This window comes from Rhinoraja longicauda, chromosome 3, assembly GCF_053455715.1.
Source record: "Rhinoraja longicauda isolate Sanriku21f chromosome 3, sRhiLon1.1, whole genome shotgun sequence".
Taxonomy (NCBI): domain Eukaryota; kingdom Metazoa; phylum Chordata; class Chondrichthyes; order Rajiformes; family Arhynchobatidae; genus Rhinoraja; species Rhinoraja longicauda.
This window is the reverse complement of record NC_135955.1, coordinates 38,895,517-38,917,408: the sequence shown is the minus strand read 5'-3', so window position 1 is coordinate 38,917,408 and position 21,892 is coordinate 38,895,517. Positions and strand designations below refer to the sequence as shown.

The 21,892-nt window shown below is 43.0% G+C and overlaps 1 protein-coding gene across 7 annotated transcripts in view; it reads right to left on the bottom strand.

Annotated features, from left to right (window-relative positions):
* Nucleotides 1-13,578: 13,578 nt before the first annotated feature.
* LOC144591933 (uncharacterized) overlaps nt 13,579-21,892 on the bottom strand; it is a 93,032-nt gene continuing 84,718 nt past the window's right edge. For all 7 annotated transcript variants that reach the window (XM_078395966.1, XM_078395963.1, XM_078395960.1 and 4 more), the window contains one exon: nt 13,579-17,458. In XM_078395966.1, coding sequence (XP_078252092.1) covers nt 17,267-17,458 — 192 coding nt within the window. In that variant the 3' untranslated portion in view covers nt 13,579-17,266. The remainder of the gene's footprint in view (nt 17,459-21,892) is intronic.

Genomic DNA, 21,892 nt, shown 5'->3' with positions numbered 1-21,892 from the left:
TAAGCAGGAAAGACTGCAGTGAAGATTTACAAAGGTGTTGCCAGGACTCGAGGGTCTAAACTATGGGGAGAGGTTGGGCAGGCTAGGACTTTATTCCATGGAACAAATGAGGCTGAGAGGTGATCTTATTGAGGTGTATAAAATCATAGGTTTCCTAGGGTAGGGAAATCAAGAATTAGAGAGTATGTTAAAGGTGAGAGGGAAACGATTTAAAGGGGTAACCTTTTTCTCACAGATGGTGAATATATGGAATGGACTAAACGCAGGCAAATTGGATTAGCTTAAATGGAGCATCATGGCTTGCATGCACAGGTTAGGCCATGTTCCCATTCTATGTGACTCTGTGACTCCATGATTCCTACCACGTAAGTGGGCAATTGCAACACTGCAACTCATTTTACATTGCTCTTGAAAGCAATGGAAATGTTCATGCATGAATCAGGCCTCTCCTTGAACATGTCAATGCAATCTGTTTCCACCACTTGATGTGGCAGCCTGTTCCACATAGTCCCCCACCCAGTGCAGCGAAATTCTTCTTCAATTCTTTATTAGATATGTTCATGGCAGTCTTATAATTGTTCTGGCTTTGCATACAGTCTTAGCTGGGCAGCCTTCCATTTGCTGCACTGTAACAGATCATCTCTAGTTTTGTTTTGTAACTTGTGAATGAACTACCATGATGCAGTAATTCCCTTCAAATCGTCATTATGTCCAGTGTGATGTGAATCAGCCTAGCCCCATAGTCTGTCGTTCACTGCCAGCCAAATAGTTGATGCACACCTTTTTTTAAACAAAAAAATTAATGTATAAGGTTCATTTCTTTCATGAGGAGTCAGAGGCAGATATTGCTCCACACTTTAAAAGTGTTGACCAAACTGTTCTCCCGGTGGCCGAGCACTTCAACTCCCCCTCCCATTCCCAGTCTGACCTTTCTGTCATGGGCCTCCTCCAGTGCCATAGTGAGGCCCACCGGAAATTGGAGGAACAGCACCTCATATTTTGCCTGGGCAGTTTGCAGCCCAGTGGTATGAACATCGACTTCTCCAACTTTAGATAGTTCCTCTGTCCCTCTCTTCCCCTCCTCCTTCCCAGATCTCCCTCTATCTTCCTGTCTCCGCCTATATCCTTCCTTTGTCCCGCCCCCCTGACATCAGTCTGAAGAAGGGTCTCAATCCGAAACGTCACCCATTCCTTCGCTCCCGAGATGCTGCCTGACCTGCTGAGTTACTCCAGCATTTTGTGATTAAAAGGATACTATTTTCCTCCTGAATTTCAAATCATTTTTCACAATTCCACAATCACAACTGATTGATCACTAACACCCTTACTGTGGCCGCTGTTGGCTTGCTCCCTTGATAACAAATGATCTCTTCCTGTAAGTTCAGTGGTGAAGCAGCCAACAGCCCACTGATGATTCTGACATGGGAATTATGTTGAGCTTCTGTGTACATTGGAGGTGCAGTAGATGGTGAGGGTGTGGTGGATGAGGGGGTGTGGGGGGAATCAAACAGAAATTCTACCCCTCCTGCTAGATGCAGAAAGGAATTTAACTGGAAGATAGTCTGTGGGCAAGCACCTTAGTGATCCTGAATGGTGAATATGCAGTACACATCCTGCCAGTTTTGATCCAACAAAGCTTCTTGGGTTCATCAGTACAATATGAATACCAAACATTATCCAACTCAGAATTATTTCCACCACATTCATAGAATTAATCAAACCCAGGTTGCAGCATTTTGAGAATTCACTGTCTACTAAGTATTTTGTTTAAACTTTGGGGTAAAGGGGGATGAATTTGTTTAACATGATTTTGAAGCTGAAAGCCTTTGTTGCTCATGATGCAGTTTTATAGGACTTTATAGGACATCATGAAGTGGTGATGCAGTTTTATAGGACTTTGGTTAGGCTGCACTGGAGTGGTGATGCAGTTTTATAGGACTTTGGTTCGGCTGCACTGGAGTGGTGATGCAGTTTTATAGGACTTTGGTTCGGCTGCACTGGAGTGTTGCAAGCAATTCTGGTCGTCCCATTACAGGAAAGATGGAGAGGATGCAGAGGAGGTTTATCAGAATGTTGCCTGCATTAGAGAGTTTCAGATATAGGGAGAGGTTCGATAGACTTGGATTGTTTTCTCTGGAATGAGAGAGGATGAGGGGAGATGGTAGAAGTATATAAAATTATGAGAGGCATAGATAAGGTAGACAGTCAGAATCTTTTTCCCAGAGTGGAAATGTGCAACTTAGCATCATGTTCGGCACAAACTTTGTCCATTAAACTTTCTTCCTCTCACCTTCGAGCCATGCCCACTGGTTTTGCACATTTCCAACCTGACTATGGGAGCTGCTGTACAGAGTTTGTACGTTTTCCCCGTGACTGCGTGGGTTTTCTCTGAGGTCTTCGGTTTCCTTCCACACTCCAAAGATGTACAGGTTTGTAGGTTAATTGGCTTGGCGTAAGTGTAAATTGTCCCTGGTGTGTGTAGGATTGTGTTAATGTGTGGGGATTGTTTCCGCACTGTATCTCTAAACTAAACTCTAAACTAACTTGGCACAACAGCAAGGTGGGTTTAGAATAAACACAGCAAATTGGCAATGTTTAGGATAACTGAAGCTGCAAACGGTGTAGCTGAATTGAATAGTGCTTGCTGCCTGTCGGAGAAATGTGTTGAGATATCCAATAAGACCTGCACGTACTCCCATTGCACTCTCACCTCATCTGGTTCTGTATTAGTTGTGGCACACCAGAATTTTACCAGGAGACAGCCATGATAAGTTGTTTAAAATGATTGACCCAATTCAACCATGGAACCAGGTTGAAAAGTGAAATAGTGTGGGATGCCTGGGACAAAAATAAAAAACACTGGAGATCTTAGGTCAGAATTCGTCAGCAGCACGACTCAATCAGACAAACGTCACCCATTCCTTCTCTCCAGAGATGCTGCCTGTCCAGCATATACTCAATCTGAAAGATTAAATTTGTTTTCTTTTCCACTGATGATGCCTGACTTGCTGAGTATTTCCAGCACATTCTGCGATATTTTTCTGTCTCAATCACCCTCGATGCCATGGCAGGGTAAGAGGGTCCCCAGATTTACAATTTGTTGAAGAAAAACCAAAGTGATTGAGGCATTCATTGTTGACTTCCAGGTTTTGAGCCTCGTGCAACATAGCAAGAAGGGAACACATCCATTTGATGCAAGCTTAAAGGCCCACTCTTGTATGAGCCATTGAGTTTGGAGGGGCTAGAGGCTAATTAGAGGGGGATGCACAAACAGTGCTCGAAATGCACATTACATCTCCTGAATCATTTTCTATGCAAGACTAACCCATACACTTCTGAATCTTTACGTACAAATTTTTCTTGCACATTACTAATCTATCCTGAATATAACCAGACAATTTAAATAGTTTCCATTTGCTGTCAAGCAGTCAAATCCTTGCAGAAGAATGTGCACAGAATGCATGTAAATCATATTCCCAACGATCCTAATGTAAATATTATTCAAACTATTTTTAAAAATCTTTTTGAAGTACATTTGTTAGCTATTCCTTTCTCTTCTGTTCTATCCAGTGTTTATATTAATTTACTTGCCCTTGTTTGAAGTTCAGAGTGCTGAGGATGAGAAGGTGTGAAGCTTGTCTGACACCTGGATTGATGTGCACTTGTGGTTGTTGAATGGGGACACAGGAATTGCGTATGCTGAAATCTTAAGTAAAACACAAAGGGCTGGAGTAACTCGACGGGTCAGGCAGCACCTCTGGAGCACATGGATAGGCGATGTTTTGCTTAGTTTAGTTTAGAGATACAGTGCAGAAAAAGGCCCTTCGGCCCACCGTCCACATAGACCAGCGATCCCCGCACATTAACATTATCCTCCACACACTAGCAACAATTTACATAATACCAAGCCAAGTAACATTGCAAACCTGTACGTCTTTGCAGTGTGGGAGGAAACGAAAGATCACGGAGAAAACCCACACGGTCACGGTGAGAACATACAAACTCTGTACACGCAGCACCCGCAGTCGGGATTGAACCCGAGTCCCTGGCACTGTAAGGGCTGTAAGGCAGCAACTCTACCGCTGCGCTACCGTGCCGTCCTTTTGGATAGGAACCCTTCTTCAGAATGATTGTAGGAGGGGAAAAGAAATCTGGAAAAGAGGTGCAGGTGAGGGGAAACAATGCCTGGCAAGTGATAGGTGGATACAGGTGAGAAGGGTTTTGATTGGCAGATGGTTGGTCAAAACTTCGAGATGAAAAGGAGACAAAAAGGTGACAGATAAAGAGACAAGTGCAAAATGTAAAATGTCATATGCCAGAGTGAGGGAAAGAGGTGGAAGGGGAGGAAACGGCAGGGGGAACGATGGGTAGGGAGTGTAGAGGAAAGAGGAGGAGGGAAAAAGGGGGGGATTACCTAAAAATTGGAGAATTTAATATTCTTGCCGTCAGGTTGTAAGCCACCCAAGCAGAAAAGGAGGTGCTCTTCCTCCAGTTTGCATGTCCCGGCCCAAAACGCCACCTATTAAAATCCTCCAGAGATGCTGCCTGATTGAAGTTGGTTTACTCCAGCTTTGTGTAAATCAGCAACTGTAGTTGTTTGTGTCTCTACTAATAGAATATCTTTGGGATTCTCCTTAATTTAACTTCACAAGGATATTTCATGGCCACCTTTAGCTCTCCTAATTTTTTTCTTAAATTCTCTCTTACTGGCTACACTCCTCAAGAGACTCGCTCGATCCCATTTGCCTATATCAACCTTTTATTTCCCTGATTAAACCTTCAATAACCATAGTTCCTTAATCTTGCCATATTTGTCTCTTATCTTTGCCAGAATCTGCTGGTACAGATCTTGTGCCAACTCCCTTTGAAAAGATTTCCACTTTTCACATGTCATTTTACCTGTGAGCATCTGTTCTCAAACTACTTCCTCCAGCTCCTTCCTTGTGCTATTGAAATTGGCCTTCCCCCAATTCAACTTTAATCCAAGATTTAACTCAAGTATTGCCCTAAATCTAGCAGTTCTATGCTGGAAAGAATGAAGAGATTTATGAGGATGCTGCCAGACTTGAGGGGCTGAGTATCGGGAGAGGTTGAGCTGGCTAGGACTTTATTCCTTGGAGCGCAAGAGCTTGATGATGATCTTATAGAGGTGTATAAAATCATGAGGAGACTAGATAGGGTAAATGCAGTCTTTTACCCAGGGTAGAGGAAACAAAAACAAGAGTTTAAGTTGGGAAGGACAAGATTTAATATGGACAACCTTTTCACTCAGAGGATGGTGGGTATATGGACGAGATGCCAAGGGCAGTTACTATAACAGCATTTAAAAGATACCTGTACAGGTACATGGACAGGATAGGTTTAGAGGGGCCAAATGCGGGCAAATGGGATTGGCTTAGATGGGTCATCTTGGTTGGCATTGACGGATTGAGAACGTGCTGTATGACTCTATGATTCCGACTATATTGTCTTGTACCTTCATGGACATACTTAAGAAATGTTGTTCCATTTAAGCCTCTTGCTCTAAAGCAATCCCAGCCAAGATTGGGAAAATAAATGTCCTCCCTCCTTCCTGTGACCATATTACTTTAACACCTTTCAGCAATTTGGCGATTTTAACGTATTCCTTTATTTCCCATTGGCTATCGGGGACCTATGAATGTTCCCATCAAGATGATTTTCTCCCTCACTCCTATGTTCTACCCACTTGACCCTCCAGGATGTCCTCTCTACATACTGCCATAATGTTCCCCCTTAGCAGTAGCATGACTCTGCCTCCTCTTTTGCATTCCCTTGTGTCATGCCTGAAACATCTATGTCTCAGAACATAAAGCTGCCAATTCTGCCCGTACATTACTACATTTCCATGATGGCAATAACATTGTAATTCCACCCCCTCCCCCACCCCAACCCTCAGGACTCAGAGATTGGCCACTCCTATTGGGCCGACCAAAAATCACAATGATATTTGGATTAAAAGTACCATTAGCAAATTTGCAGATGATACAAAGCTGGGTGGTAGTGTGAACTGTGAGGAAGTTGCTATGAGGTTGCAGGGTGACTTGGACAGGTTGTGTGAGTGGGCGGATGCATGGCAGATGCAATTTAATGTGGATAAGTGTGAGGTTATCCACTTTGGTGGTAAGAATAGGAAGGCAGATTATTATCTGTATGGTGTCAAGTTAGGAAAAGGGGACGAACAACGAGACCTGGGTGTCCTAGTGCATCAGTCACTGAAAGGAAGCATGCAGGTACAGCAGGCAGTGAAGAAAGCCTATTGCGGGTAGGGTATTGATATGGATAGAGAACTGGTTGGTAGACAGGAAGCAAAGAGTAGGTATTAATGGGTCCTTTTCAGAATGGCAGGCAGTGACTAGTGGAGTGCTGCAAGGCAGTGCTGGGACCCGTTATTTACAATATATATTACCGATTTAGACGAGGGAATTAAATGTAACATTTCTAAGTTTACATATGACTCAAAGCTGGGTGGCAGTGTGAGCTGCGAGGAGGATGCTATAAGGCTGCAGGGTGACTTGGATAGGTTGGGTGAGTGGGCAGATGCATGACAGATGCAGCATAATGTGGATAAATGTAAGGTTATCCACTTTGGTGACAAGAACGGGAAGGCAGATTATTATCTGAATGGCGTCAGATTAGGAAAAGGGGAGGTGCAACGAGACTTGGGTGTGCTTGTACATCAGTCACTGAAAGTAAGCATACAGGTACAGCAGGCAGTGAAGAAAGCTAATGGCATGTTGGCCTTCATAACAAGAGGATTGGAGTATAGGAGCAAGGATGTCCCACTGCAGTTGTACAGGGCCCTAGTGAGACCGCACCTGGAGTATTGCGTGCAGTTTTGGTCTCCTAATTTGAGGAAGAACATTATTGCTATTGAGGGCGGGCAGCGTAGGTCTACTAGGTTAATTCCTGGAATGGCGGGACTGTCATATGTTGAAAGACTGGAGCGACTAGGCTTGTATACACTGGAATTTAGAAGGATGAGAGGGGATCTTATCGAAACGTATAAGATTATTAAGGGGTTGGACACGTTAGAGGCAGGAAACATGTTCCCAATGTTGGGGGAGTCCAGAACAAGGGGACACAGTTTAAGAATAAGGGGTAGGCCATTTAGAACGGAGATGAGGAAAAACTTTTTCAGTCAGAGAGTTGTGAATCTGTGGAATTCTCTGCCTCAGAAGGCAGTGGAGGCCAATTCTCTGAATGCATTCAAGAGAGAGCTAGATAGAGTTCTTAAGGATAGTGGAGTTATGGGGTATGGGGAGAAGGCAGGAACGGGGTACTGATTGAGAATGATCAGCCATGTTCACATTGAATGGCAGTGCTGGCTCGAAGGGCCGAAAGGCCTACTCCTGCACCTATTGTCCATTGATATTTGGTATCATGTGGTGATGTGGCCCATTATCAATTAGGCACCATATGAACAGCTTCACCTTGTGGCCTGGCAGTGCCCACAATGCCCAATACAAAACCACAGCCCATCATCAAATCCCAGGATATGTTTTACAATAACCCCTTGTCTGAAACTGAACCTTTCCCAAGGTGTCCAAGGCCTGAGAAAATGGGGAGGTTAAGTTACATGTCAATGTCCCACCCAATTCATGTTGACCACAATATTTTCAAACACCAGGAGTTTTCATTTTAGAATCGTGAACAATATCGGAAGGCAAGCTGAGAGCAGGTGTTCTGGCACTGTTTGAACTGTATCTCGTGGAGGCCTCAATGTAAATCCAGGTCAGTCTTTGCATCTATTAGACGGTTTGCAGCCTGACTCAGCGATTCCATGTCCCTCAACCAGCTCTGGTCACTTAATCCTTGACTCACGCCCACATGAGCACTGGATCCAGGGAAGTGATTGTCAGCTCTGGTTTGTGCTCATCACTCACCTGCCGTAGTGTTGTAGTCGTAGGCTCGACACTGTTCCTTTCTCCCCGCATTGCTTCATGTTCAGTGCACAAGTATGGAGACAGCTTGCACTTGAATCACCTTTAGTCAAATAAAACATCCCAAGGTGATTTACGAAAATATAATCTGACAAAAATAGCAGCGCGTCACATCATCAGACATGAAGATGAGTGAACAAGAACAAATTCGTCACACCAGTGGCAGTCTATCTAAGGACTTTAATGAGGTTGATCACACTGTCACGTCTCCAACATGTCTCTCCACCATTCTATGGTCTGGGAGGAACCCTCCTATTCTTCGCCTACTACTTGCACGTTACTTTAGACTTTAGAGCTCCAGCGCAGAAACAGGTCCTTCGGCCCACCGAGTACACACCGACCAGCAAACACCCCATACACTAACACTATCCTACACACTAGGGGCAATTTTACAATTTTACAAAGCCGATTAACCTACAAACATGTACATTTTTGGAGTGTAGGAAGAAATCGGAGCACCCAGAGAAAACCAATGCGGTCACATGGAGAACGTACAAACTCTGTATAGACAGCGCCCGCAGTCATATTCAAACCCGGGTCCCTGGCACTGTAAGGCAGCAACTCTACCACTGCGACATTGTGCCGTCTGAGAGATGCAGAACAGGTGGCTGATCTGATAATGCCCACTGATAAATACTCTATTGCCCAAAGTCAAAACTGCCACCACATGGTTCTGGATACACTTCTTAAAATAATGGGACTTATAAGTACTGGGATTATTTTATTCAATTGACAAACTGCGTGGCAGTTTAATTTTACATATCAGTGGTAAAACCACAGAATATCTAATGTCAATGCTGGTTGTTCAAATGACACAGATCCTATGAATGGATTCAGAGGAACTAGTAATCCACAGGCTGTAAACAGGATGGCAGATGTTCCAACAAAGGTGCCAGCAAACCTAGGCAATCAATTTAATGAAACAGCATCAATACAATTAATTCCACTTATGTATTATTTATATCACAGGCTTATTGAAACTCTGTGCAAATACTCAGAGTGGAGATTTTATGCAAATTCAAAATAAATCCTAGTCATGAACAAACAGCAATGTAGTAGCTTGATATTTATAACTAAGAATCAGTCTTAAATGGTTGAGACACTTCACTTTATCAGTGAAAAATCATATAGCAGAGACCCCTGTGATGTCTCAAAGTTTGCTCATCTCTTAAGATTAATCAATCGTGCATAAGAGTACGACCGTTGATTCCAAAGTGGCACCACTTTGTGGCCCCTCTGCAGATTGAGGGATGGGATCTTAAGAGATTCCTACTTACAGCGCCAGAGACCCGGGTTCGATCCTGACTATGAATGATGACTGTGTGGAGTTTGCACATTCTCCCTGTGACCATGTGGGGTTTTTCTGGATGCTCCAGTTGCCTCCCACATTCCAAAGACGCGCAGGTTTGTAGGTTAATTGGCTTTTGTAAATTGTCCTTAGTGTGTAGGATAGTGCTCATGTGCAGGGTGATCGCTGGTCAGTGCAGCCATGGTGGGCAGAGAGGATCTGTTTCCACAATGTATCTCTAAAGTCTAAAGGAGCTTTTTCACCTTTCACCTGAGCTTTTTCACCTACACCGGCACAACAGGATGTAACAAGAAGAATGGATAAAGGGAGAGCCAATGGATGTGGTGCATCTGGACCTTCAAAAAGCCTTGACAAGGTCCCACACAAGAGATTAGTGTGCAAAATTAGAGCACATGGTATTGCGGGTAGGGTATTGATATGGATAGAGAACTGGTTGGTAGACAGGAAGCAAAGAGTAGGTATTAATGGGTCCTTTTCAGAATGGCAGGCAGTGACTAGTGGAGTGCTGCAAGGCAGTGCTGGGACCCGTTATTTACAATATATATTACCGATTTAGACGAGGGAATTAAATGTAACATGTCTAAGTTTACATATGACTCAAAGCTGGGTGGCAGTGTGAGCTGCGAGGAGGATGCTATGAGGCTGCAGGGTGACTTGGATAGGTTGGGTGAGTGGGCAGATGCATGACAGATGCAGCATAATGTGGATAAATGTGAGGTTATCCACTTTGGTGGCAAGAACAGGAAGGCAGATTATTATCTGAATGGCGTCAGATTAGGAAAAGGGGAGGTGCAACGAGACTTGGGTGTGCTTGTACATCAGTCACTGAAAGTAAGCATGCAGGTACAGCAGGCAGTGAAGAAAGCTAATGGCATGTTGGCATTCATTGCAAGAGGATTTGAGTTTAGGAGCAAGGAGGTCCCACTGCAGTTGTATAGGGCCCTGGTGAGACCGCACCTGGAGTATTGCGTGCAGTTTTGGTCTCCTAATTTGAGGAAGGACATTATTGCTATTGAGGGAGTGCGGCGTAGGTTCACCAGGTTAATTCCCAGGATAGCAGGACTGACACATGATGAAAGAATGGGTCGACTGGGCTTGTATTCTCTGGAATTTAGAAAGATGAGAGGGGATCTTATAGAAACGTATAAAATTCTTAAAGGATTGGACAGGCTAGATGCAGGAAAAATGTTCCCGTTGTTGGGGGAGTCCAGACCCAGGGGTCACAGTTTAAGAATAAAGGGTAGGTCATTTAGGACTGAGGTGGGGAAAAACTTCTTCACCCAGAGAGTTGTGAATCTGTGGAATTCTCTGCCACAGAAGGCAGTGGAGGCCAATTCACTGGATGTTTTCAAAAGTTAGATTTAGCTCTACAACAGCAACAGTATTGGAAAACTACAATGTAAAGATCAAGATTAGGCATTGAGATTATTAAACTAATGAGTGATACTGCAAAAAAGGTCAAATGTAAGACAACTCTTATTCATGCATGGTGCATTTTAAAGCTAACAGGAAATACATATAATCAAAATTCAATGCAAATTGTATCCGGGGAAATACTGGTGATCCTAGATTGAGGAGGGAATATTCTATCTAGGTCACCAGTCCTTCTGTTCGGAAAGGTCATTCTGCATGGATAGCCAGACTGATTGGGAGCCAATAAAGTGCTGAAAGGCACTGGATAATTCCATTAGCACAACTGGCATGAGCTTCCTGTTTACCAGTGGTGGAAAGCAAAAAGAAAGTCAAGCCTTGAGCAAAAGGTGCCCTGGTTCAGCATGAATGGAACTAATAACTTGGGGCAAACAGTTTACATGACAAAGACATAGACTAATTAAATTTCTGACATTATCCCACGGTCCAATCAATCAACAGTAAGTATTTATCTTTTATATAATTCTCCTTTCTCTTTGCAAACTTGTGGTGACACGGTATTGATATTTTATCTTCTCATGGAAAGAATAAGAAACTACCTCCCCTCCAAAACAAAATAGTTCATGACTTCACGTTTCTCAGCAGCATTCCCCCAGATCACCTTATCTTAGACAGACACAAAAAGCTCTTTAATTTTCTGGAACATAATGGCCGACGAAAGTTAAATCCACTCTGTCTTATTATATACTTTCTTCTTGAAGCTATGCTGGTGATAAGTTAACAAAGCATTTAAACATGTCTGACCATTTGACCCCGCTCTCATTGTATCATACGGCATCGAAACAGACCCTTTGGCCCCCCCTTCTCATGCCCACATCAAGCACCATTAATTCCATTTACCGGCACTTCTATGCTTTGACGATTCAAGTGCTCATCTAAATGTTGTGGGAGTCTCTGCATCCATCCCACTCTCAAGTAATGCATTCCAAATTCAATCACTGTTGAGGTGAAAAAAAATATTCCTTATATCCTCCTGCTCCTTACCTTAAACCTATGGCCTCTGTTTATAAATACCTTTTTTTATTATGGGGAACAGTTTATTGCTCTCCATGCTTCTCCCAATTTTGTAATCCTCAATCAGATCCCCCCTCCGCTCCACGAAAAACAGACCCAGCCTGTCCCAGTCGCTCCTGATTAATGAAACACTCCATCCCAGGTGAGATTCTGGTCAATCTCCCCTGCACTCTCACATCCATTCTATACTGTGGCAAAACTTGCCTGCTCATTTGCCAGAGACCCAGGTTTGATCCTGACTACGGGTGCTGTCTGTACAGAGTTTGTATGTTCACCTTGTGACCGCGTGGGTTTTCTCCGGGTCTTCTGGCTTCCTACCACATTCCAAAGACATGCAGGTTTGTAAATTAATTTTCTTCTGTAAATTGTCCAGTGTGTAGGATAGAGCTAGTGTATGGGTGATTTTTAGTTGGCGTGGACTCCACGCTGTATCTCCAAATTAATCAAAACTATATAATCCCAGTTTTGCATGCTACACAGTAATTGGGTTTACATGTACCATCTTTTAATTCCACTGGTTCTACTGCACCTTGCAACAGTGAATGCACATTTCAACAGTAACATTCAGTAGTCTTTTGACTACAGGGTAGAACATGAACAGGGTAGAACAGTAAGATCACCAACGGGAGAAATCCCCTACTTGCTTGTTCTCAGCCATGTGGTGCATGAAGCTCAGGCGATTAATGGCTCAGGTAAACCCAGAGGTGTGTCTGGCAGTTTATCTGATCATCCTATCACTTGATAACTCTGAGTGAATACTCATCAAGCTTCAAACCTGCAAGTTACTTTCTCAAGCATGTGTCCCCATGCATTGCTGATTTGTGAGCATCTTCTTTCCTCAGAGTTCCACTTGGCAATTGGATCTAGCAGAGGGATATTTGGAAAAGGAAAATCCTCACTGCCTCCTGGGTCACCCTCGGAGACAGTGAGGCTCTCCCCAAGCTTAGCTCAACAAGCCAAGGTTCAGGTGCTTCGGGGATTGGACATGGGAAGAAAACTCACTGGCCTCACACACATAGTTGTATCTTGCACTGTGAGCCTATAAAGCCATATTAGGGCTGTATCTGTTTACAGTCTTTATGGAGCCATTTCCTACAGTAATCGTGCTGCAACCAGGCACTCGAGAGGATTACAGGCATCAGCAAATTCTGCAGCTTTGATTAGAACTAAATGGCTTTTGGACTTTGGGCAAATTGATGGACCAAACTAGTGCGAATCTTTCAACCAGCTGCTCTTCTCTCATCATTTGCTCCCCTGTACATCAGTGGAAGTCAAGTGCCAAGCCCAGAATTAAGAAATGCGGCAGGAAAGATGAGTTGACAAGAAAGTTAATCTGGTTGATAGTTAAAGGAATCTTAATATGGATTTAGTGTAGTAGGACATTAACCTGGGATTATAGCATGACAAGTAATAAACTAGTTAAGAATAATCACAGGAGGTGGCATGGTTGAGAAATGAAGGGAATCCAATATAGTTTTGGAATTTAAATCACCCTGACCACAGATGGCACTTTAATTTGCAGTGTGATATAATATAGCAGCTTCTGTGTCAGCAGTGTTGTCGTATTGAAACGTGTGCACGTCGCATTAAGGCCAAACTGTTTCTGGGTTGTGATGTGGTGTGTTAAGTAACAAAGGATATTACATAGTCTCTGAATACAAAAGCTTTGTGCAAGTTTGGAGGTTGGGAAGCAAGGCAGTAATTCGGACCCGAGTGATAAAATCATCAGTCGCATCTCTGCGCAAGGTGCTGAGCTAGCTCTTTTGCTACTTTATCAACTTCCCTGGACTTTCACATCAAATGGGAGATACTGCTGCAAGATGAGATGAACAGATGAACTTCCCAAGTCATTTTGCATGATAATAGAGTTCAAAGGGATTTATTGCCTTCCACGAGAATTAAGTACACAATGATTATTAATAAGTTACATATAGTCAAGGTCATACAATTCATCACATCACACGTTTCAAGTTCTGCAATTTTGTGGCAAGTTGAAACTTATCAAATTCTTACACATGTTGCAAATTAATATTTTTACCAATTTATTTTACTCGAGCTATGTGAGAATTTACAGTATCTACAGGTAGTTCTGCTAAAACCCGTGTTTCATACTAAGAACTGGATATAAGCGATTGATGAATTCACTATTTGCATTACGCAGACTGAAGTGGTTCATTCCTGACTTTTATTGGGAAGTGACGAACCACCTAAAGATTATTGTGAAAATTAATAAAATTAATAAGCAGAAAAGGCGCTATTTCACAAAACAGTCAAAGGAAAAAAACGCTTCCATGTAACCTCCCCGACTGATCAGACTGCTTCCATGTAACCTCGCCCGACTAACCAGACTGCTTCCATGTAACCTCCCCGACTGATCAGACTGCTTCCATGTAACCTCCCCCGACTAACCAGACACCATTGTCTCTTAAGAACATAGTTCATCAATTTTACTGGAGGTGGCCATTGAACCCGACAAGAAGATGCTTTGACATTTGTGAATTAATACTATTAAACATTGTAATATTCAGCCCTTTTAATATCTAAAAAAATAAACATATGGATATGAAAAAGACCTTTATTTTTGAATACCCTGCAGGAAAGAAAACTGCCTGAAACGGGCCTCTCACCCCCTTTTCTCCATTGACACATTTGTTTTTATAATGTTATTTTCTGTAATATAAGCTTTCTAATGAATGCAACTATTATGATTGAGCAGAATTACCTGTACCATAAAGTATTATCTGATGAGTTCAGCCTTAATAAAAAAAATATTTTCTACTCAATATTGACAGGAAGTTTAATCTGGATCACTAATGCCAGCAGTGTTTATTTGGATCAAACATGGCAGCAAATATAAAAAGGTCAGACAGTATCAGGGAAATTAACCAGGACTAATAACATAACTAGTAATACTAAATTAACTGGTCGAGGATAATCACAGCTGGTAGTGAGAGTTGGATCAATACAACCTGTTGGCATGGATGCAAATCGCAAAAGGAATACATCACGTTTAAAGCCAAACTTGGTGGGAGGTGAACTGAAATTCCTTCTTGGTTGGTAATATTAGGACTAACAAGTATGGGGTAGCTCAAAGCCAGCAGTGCTACAACACAGCTGAAGTTTTATCGGGGGTTTGAGGGGCTCTGATGGAACAGTCAATAGACAATAGGTGCAGGAGTAGGCCATTCGGCCCTTCGAGCCAGCACCGCCATTCAATGTGATCATGGCTGATCATTCTCAATCAGTACCCCATTCCTGCTTTCTCCCCATACCCCCTGACTCTGCTATCCTTAAGAGCTCTATCTAGCTCTCTCTTGAATGTATTCAGAGAATTGGCCTCCACTGCCCTCTGAGGCAGAGAATTCCACAGATTCACAACTCTCTGACTAAAAAAGTTTTTCCTCATCTCTGTTCTAAATGGCCTACCCCTTATTCTTAAACTGTGGCCCCTGGTTCTGGACTCCCCCAACATTGGGAACATGTTTCCTGCCTCTAACATGTCCAACCCCTTAATAATCTTATACGTTTCGATAAGATCCCCTCTCATCCTTCTAAATTCCAGTGTATTCCAGTCATGGAGAAACTGTTGGAGCCACCTGATGACAAGGGTTTAAGTTAATCAACACTTATCAAAATATTAAAGTTTTTACACTTGGAATATCTGCAGGGATACGAGGAAAGAGCTCAGATGAACAGTTAAAGTGATTGCTCATTCAAAGATGTCGACACAGGCACAAAGCCTCTCTGTGTTTGGAGGTTGGAGATAAAGAGTGACAAAACCTGCAGCTATTTCCTATCCCGGGCTGTCCTGAAATGGCAAAGGCATTTCTACAATGGGGAGAGATATGTAATTCCAAGATGTCAACCCAGCACTAACAAAAGGAATGTGAACATGTCTGAGCCTACAGCAAGTGATTTGGAAGAGTTCTTGGAAGTAGTGTTCCCCGTTGTTGCTTTTGTGCTTCCCAAAACCAAGAGATATGCAGTTGAAGAACACATCTTTCACCACCTTAAGCTGTCCCAATTACAAGAGCCCACATGTAGTTCTGAAGTCATCCCTTCTCAGCACAGCAAGTTTCAACAAACAGAATGAGATGGATGACAGACTGGGAGATTGATTGAGGAATAAATACTGACCAGGACACCAAAACTGCCTAAACCTAAATATATAGTGACATAGCATCTTCAATGTCAAACTGTGACACAAGGGCTCTGAAAGGTGGAATCTTCAGCATCCTTAGCACTAGATAGATACCATGAATACAGTTTTTCTCCCAGGGTAGGTATATCATGAACTCAGGAGCATAGGTTTGAATGGGTGGGGAAAGATTTAATAAGGGAACCGAGTAGCAACCTTTCTCACAAAGGGTGTTGATTATATGGAACGAGCTGCCTGAGGAAGCAATTGAGGCAGGTACAGTTCTTTCCTACACATATACAGGCTTGATATTATTTCAGGATGTGAGTTTAGTTTAGTGATCATCCCTGACTGACCATAGGAATCCTTCTCCATGACCCGCTGGCAGCATTCTAAATCAATTTTGACAACCAATAATAAGTTACCTCTAAAAGTTGGTGTTGACAAGAACATATGAGCTCGACTGGATGAGAAACATAATCAGTTGTGAAAGGAGTTTGCTAAATTATAGAATTTATCCAGCACAGAGCATGAACCATCATTTCTCTGAATCTATGCAGGATCTTCAGAAGAGCTATCTCATTCTTTTGCTTTTCTCCCTAGTTATGCAATTTATTTTCCCTACAGGTAAATCCACTGTGCGATTTCCAAACAAGCCACATTTCCAGATATTTTGTAAACAGAGTTCAAAATCTTAAAACAGGTAACTACTTCAGTAGATTTACCAAAAGTGTACCTACATTTTCAGGCTTTATGATTGCACAGGTCTAGGAAACTAACAGGGAATGAATGATAAACGGCCCAGGATTAGATTGGCTGACCTTCTCTAGTTTGACGCTGTGGTGGCACTAACTGAGACAGGGTTAAATATCCAATCTTTGTGCACTCAATGGAGGCTGTGCTCAGTGAGCAGGCATTCAAGTTCAGATTCCAATAGTAAAAACCCATCACCCAATGCAAGCACTTCGCGAATGCAATATAAGACTGAACTTCTAATGATGGAAATGAAGAAATGGAAGATTAATTAAATTCAAGTTATTGGTGGAGTGTTACATAATCTCTCTCATCTAAAGTACTTTGCTTGCCACAAAATAATTATTTTCAAGTTTTTTCTGTTAATTGGGAAAATATGTACAACTGCATGTCCAGCTTTGCCATACATATTGATATTCGGCAAGAGTCCCTAACAACACAACATTTAAATAATTAAGTTATTTGTAACATTCACAATTTACTCTGTAATCAAGTATTACAAAACTGTTTAATAACTTTATTGTAGAAATTATCTTTAAGACAATAGTTATATTCCTTCGAACAAAAATGTTACATAGATTTAGACAGTGCAAGGACAATGATAATCTCTCAGAATTGCAACTCAATTTCATCTCTTGCCGATGGATTGCAGTTTATTGATCACACAGATCCTTGTTGATGTACTGGACAATGAAGAGTTGAGGGAGAGCACTGATGTTTGTGAGAACACAATGTGAATTTTATTTTGGTGTCTTCACAGGGCCGGGTGACGGGCAGCCATTTGTATCGCACCGACTGAGTGGGAGGGTTCAGTTCCCAGCAGTAATTATTTAGTAAGTATCCAACGGCCGTCTTGAAAAAGAAACAATAACTTCAGAAATTCAGAACAGAAAGAGAAATGACAAATTTGAATGAAATATGCAGGGATAAATCTAAGCAATCTTAAATTCTCAACCTGCTTCCATTCAAAATGATAGGTAAATTCGTCAATCCTTTGAATGGTACAGGACTTGTTTATTCTAATTTATATTCAATGCTGATGTATCTATGCAGGATAAAATCTCTCACCCCTCTTGCATTATCCCCTCCAAACTATTTCCTCATCTCTCTTCCAAGCCCTCCTAACCCCTACCCATTCATTTCCCAGTCTTGATCTCCCCCTCATTTCACTTGACCTTTACCAATTTCTACATATCTTATAACATCCTACTTCCTTCTTTGTTGGTTTCCATTCCTTCTCTGCTTTCCCCAATCAACTCCACCCACCCCCTTCATTACCACCATGCGCTACACTCAAGCGTCAAAAGTCCCTTTTTGCTCAGTCTAAGTAAACAACTTTGACTCCATGTCCGACGTCATGGGAGATTGAAGTTAGTAAATTAACATCATAGCACTTGCAGCTGTCACACACTAGATGTCACCGGTTGGGGAAAACAAAACAAAACTTATCTAAAAACACTGGTTGCTTTTTGAGTTATGACATAGTGTACAAACCAATGACCAAAGTTTCTAGAGCAAATAATCAAACTGTGGACACAACAATCATAAAGGATTAAATCATTACAAGTAGGTCTCCATAAGTAAACTGCAAAATAATGTTATTAATAATATTCACTAATGCATCACTCCAGATTCCGTGAGCAACATTAAGGGAAATCTGTTAAGATATTTATTCAGGCCCCTTGTTTAAAACGCCGACATTCTCTAGTTGTTGCACTTCGTAACAATTTAAAAAACACCATCAAAGACAGGTAACTCAAGCTGGATGTATTGGATTCAATACATCACAATAATATTAAGTTAGGAGTTTTGTTTTTGAAAACACACTACAATTTCTCTCCAAACTGAAGTGGCAATAGAGTGACAAAACCACACAAAACCTATCCTTCATGTACTCCAAAAAGCTGCAATATTTACTGAAGAATACGGACACAAAGCCAACTCCAACACAGAACAATCCTGCCAAACACTTGACAAGTATGGATTAGTAACCAGAGAAACAAATTCAAATCCCATGATCTAAGAATGTGAATTCAATTTGGAAAATTAAAAAGTGACAGTGAAACCGATCATAAAATTATCCAAGTGGTACATGTATATCTCTAAGGAAAAGAAACCGACTGTGGATACAAGGCTGGTTTGTGAAATCCTACAGACAACAGCCCTCTATGATGCCCATTCAGTTATATCGACAGCAAGAAAAAATGGGAAATAAATGTCAATAATGACCAAATTCTGACAATGAATATTAAAAACTTTGCACAATATCTCACAATTTTTCCCATCTCCCTACATTGAAATCTCTACTGGGAGGCTAGACAGCACAATAGCTAGTTTTTATTGCTTACTTCAATCTGCTGTAGAGTTTATGGCAGAAAATAAAGAAAGGAACTGAAATTGGAAAGTCACTTTTCACTGTACATCATTATTCTGAACTTTTCTCATGAGCTCCTCACCACTGCCACAGAAAGTGGTCAGGAGGATTTAAGTAGGATTATAAACTGTTAGTGGACCAACCATTGAAGATGGTTTAAAAAAAATCTCTGCTGGTATAAGAAACTAGATGACCCGTGGACCCGTTGGGTCCAAACCTCTCCCCCAACTGACGACCCGTGGACCCGTTTCCAGCCGGGGGGGTCTCCCCCGGGGCCGGGGGGGAGAGGGAGCCACTCAACCCGGCCCCGGGCGGCCATCGCGGCAGCCAGCAACAGGAGAGCGGTCGCAAGGAGCTGCCGTATGTTCGTCCTGCTGGCGGCCATCTTTTTTGACACTCTGCCGCTGCGCTGCACCACGGGGGGGGCAAGGTCAGGCGCGGGGCACGCCGGGACGGGTTGTGCGGGGGGGGGTAAGAGCATTTATTAAAGTTTATAAACTTAATTCCTTTGAAATGTAACGAAACTCGATACTGCACACCGCAGGCGAATGGTGAGTAAGGTGGGCCTAAAATTGTTGCGCTATCGTGTACCGTTTTGGCTGTGTTTCGGGAACAAACATACATACATACAAGATGAGAGTTTTAGTAATATAATAATAATATACTAGACCAAGTGGACCCATGGGGCCCAAACCTCTCCTGCATTGGTCTAGCACCCTCCCGTCACAAGTGGAAGCATCGTAAGTCGGGGAGTATCTGTATTAGATCAACGGACTCCAACTGCGCATGTCAGACTGACGTCAAAAACACAGCTCGTCCCCCCAGCGGGGGGGGGGGGGGGGGGGTGGGGCAGCGCATTAATTAAAGCTAGTGGCAGCTTGTTGGCTCAGCATCCACCCACCCCCCCCCCTCATTGGCCGCCACTCCATCACTCAGGCTGGTCCCATTGTGACGTCGAACACTGAGGACGGCCATGGGAAATGGAAAAGGTAATTTTTTTACTTTAAAATGTCTATAACTTAAAAAATATAAGAACAATGTGAATGAAACTTGGTATTACAGACCCCAGGCAATGGTAAGGTGGGCCTAAAATTGTCATGCTATCGTGTGACGGGGGCACAAAGATAAGGCTCAAACAAACCGGGGGGGGGGGGAGATCAAACAACGAGACATCAAGATGAGTTTTAGTAATATGTATACTATTTAGTAATAGGCCCAAACCTCTCCTGCATTGGTGCATCACCCTCTCCTCCCCACTTCCCCTTCCCTCCTCCCATCCCTCCCTCCTTTCCCCCTCCCATCCCTCCCTCCACCCCCTCCCTCCTAGGAGATAGATTTAAACTTTAAAATGTGAATAACTTTTAAAATATAACACCGATTCAATGAAACTTCTTCCATTAGCACCAAAGGGACGACGGTGAGTAAGGTGGGCCTAAAATTGTCATGCTATCGTGTACCGTTCGGCTGCAGTTCAGGAACAAACAAACAGTTTTGGTATATAGATATACACCGATCAGCCAAAACATTATGACCACTGACAGGTAAAGTGAATAACATTATCTTGTTACAATGACACCTGTCAAGGGGTGGGATATTAGGCAGCAAGAGAACAGTCAGTTCTTGAAGTTGATGTGACGGATGCAGGAGAAATGGGCAGGAGTAAAGACCTGAGCAACTTTGACAAGGGCCAAATTGTTATGGCTAGATGACTGGGTTAGAGCATCTCTGAAACGGCAAGGCTCATGGGGTGCTCCAGGTCAGCAGTGGTGAGTACCTACCGACAGTGTCCGAGGAGGGACAAAGCACAAACCGGCGACAAGGTGTTGGGCGCCCAAGGCTCATCGATGCGCGAGGGCAACAAAGGCTATCCCGTATGGTCCGAACCGACAGAAGGTCGACTGTGGCACAAGTCATGGAAAATTTTAATGGTGGTCACGGGAGGAATGTGTCACAATGCACAGTGCATCGCACCCTGCTGCATATGGGGCTGCACACGGAGGACCAACAGCAACTTAGGCAGGTGGTCAAAATGTTTTGGCTCATCAGGTCATAATGTTTTGGCTGATCGGTGTATATAGATGCTTGCGACAGTGAAGATAGATTAATGGGGTGGGGAGGAAATGAGATCTTATGCAATAAGGTCCCTTAAAATCTACTACAAATTACAAGAATTAACAACTCTTACTCAAGGATTAGGAATACATTTTTTGTACTAGGATTCCATTAATCGTTGGAGACATAAGAGACTGCAGATGCTGGAATCTGGAGCCATGAAAACTGCTGGAAAAACTCAGCAGGTCGAACAACATTGCTGGAGGCAGAGGGGAAGTCAATGTTTGGGTTGAGACCATGCATCAGCACAGAGTGTAGAGCGAATATTGCAATCCCAGCACCAGTGGCATCTTCCCCGCTCCCCGTCCCTCTTTTCTGCTTTCCGTGGTGAAAACCTCTTGTGACCTCAAGGTCTGCTCATTCCTTCCCGCCCCCCCCCCCCTCCCTCCCTCCCATTTCCGGGCATTTTCCCCAACGACTATAAGAGGTGCAACACTTGTCCCTACGCTTCCTCTCTCACCGCAACCCATGGACCAAAACAGCCCTTCCAAATGGGACAAAAATTCATGTGGACCTCTCCAATGTGGTCTCCTCTGCATTGGCGAGACCAAGCGTAGACTAGGTGACTATTTTGCAGATCACTTGCTTTTGCAGTCTGCAATGGTTATCCTGGCTTCCCGGCTGCAATCTATTTCAACCCCCCTTTCCATTCGCACACCAGGTCCTCGCCCTGCTCCACTTCCAAAGCAAAGCCAAACACAAACTGGAAGTGCAGCGCCTCATATTGCTCCTGTGTTGCTTCTAACCCCATGGTATAAACATTCAATTTTTCAACTTGAGGTAATCCACACTCCCTGTAT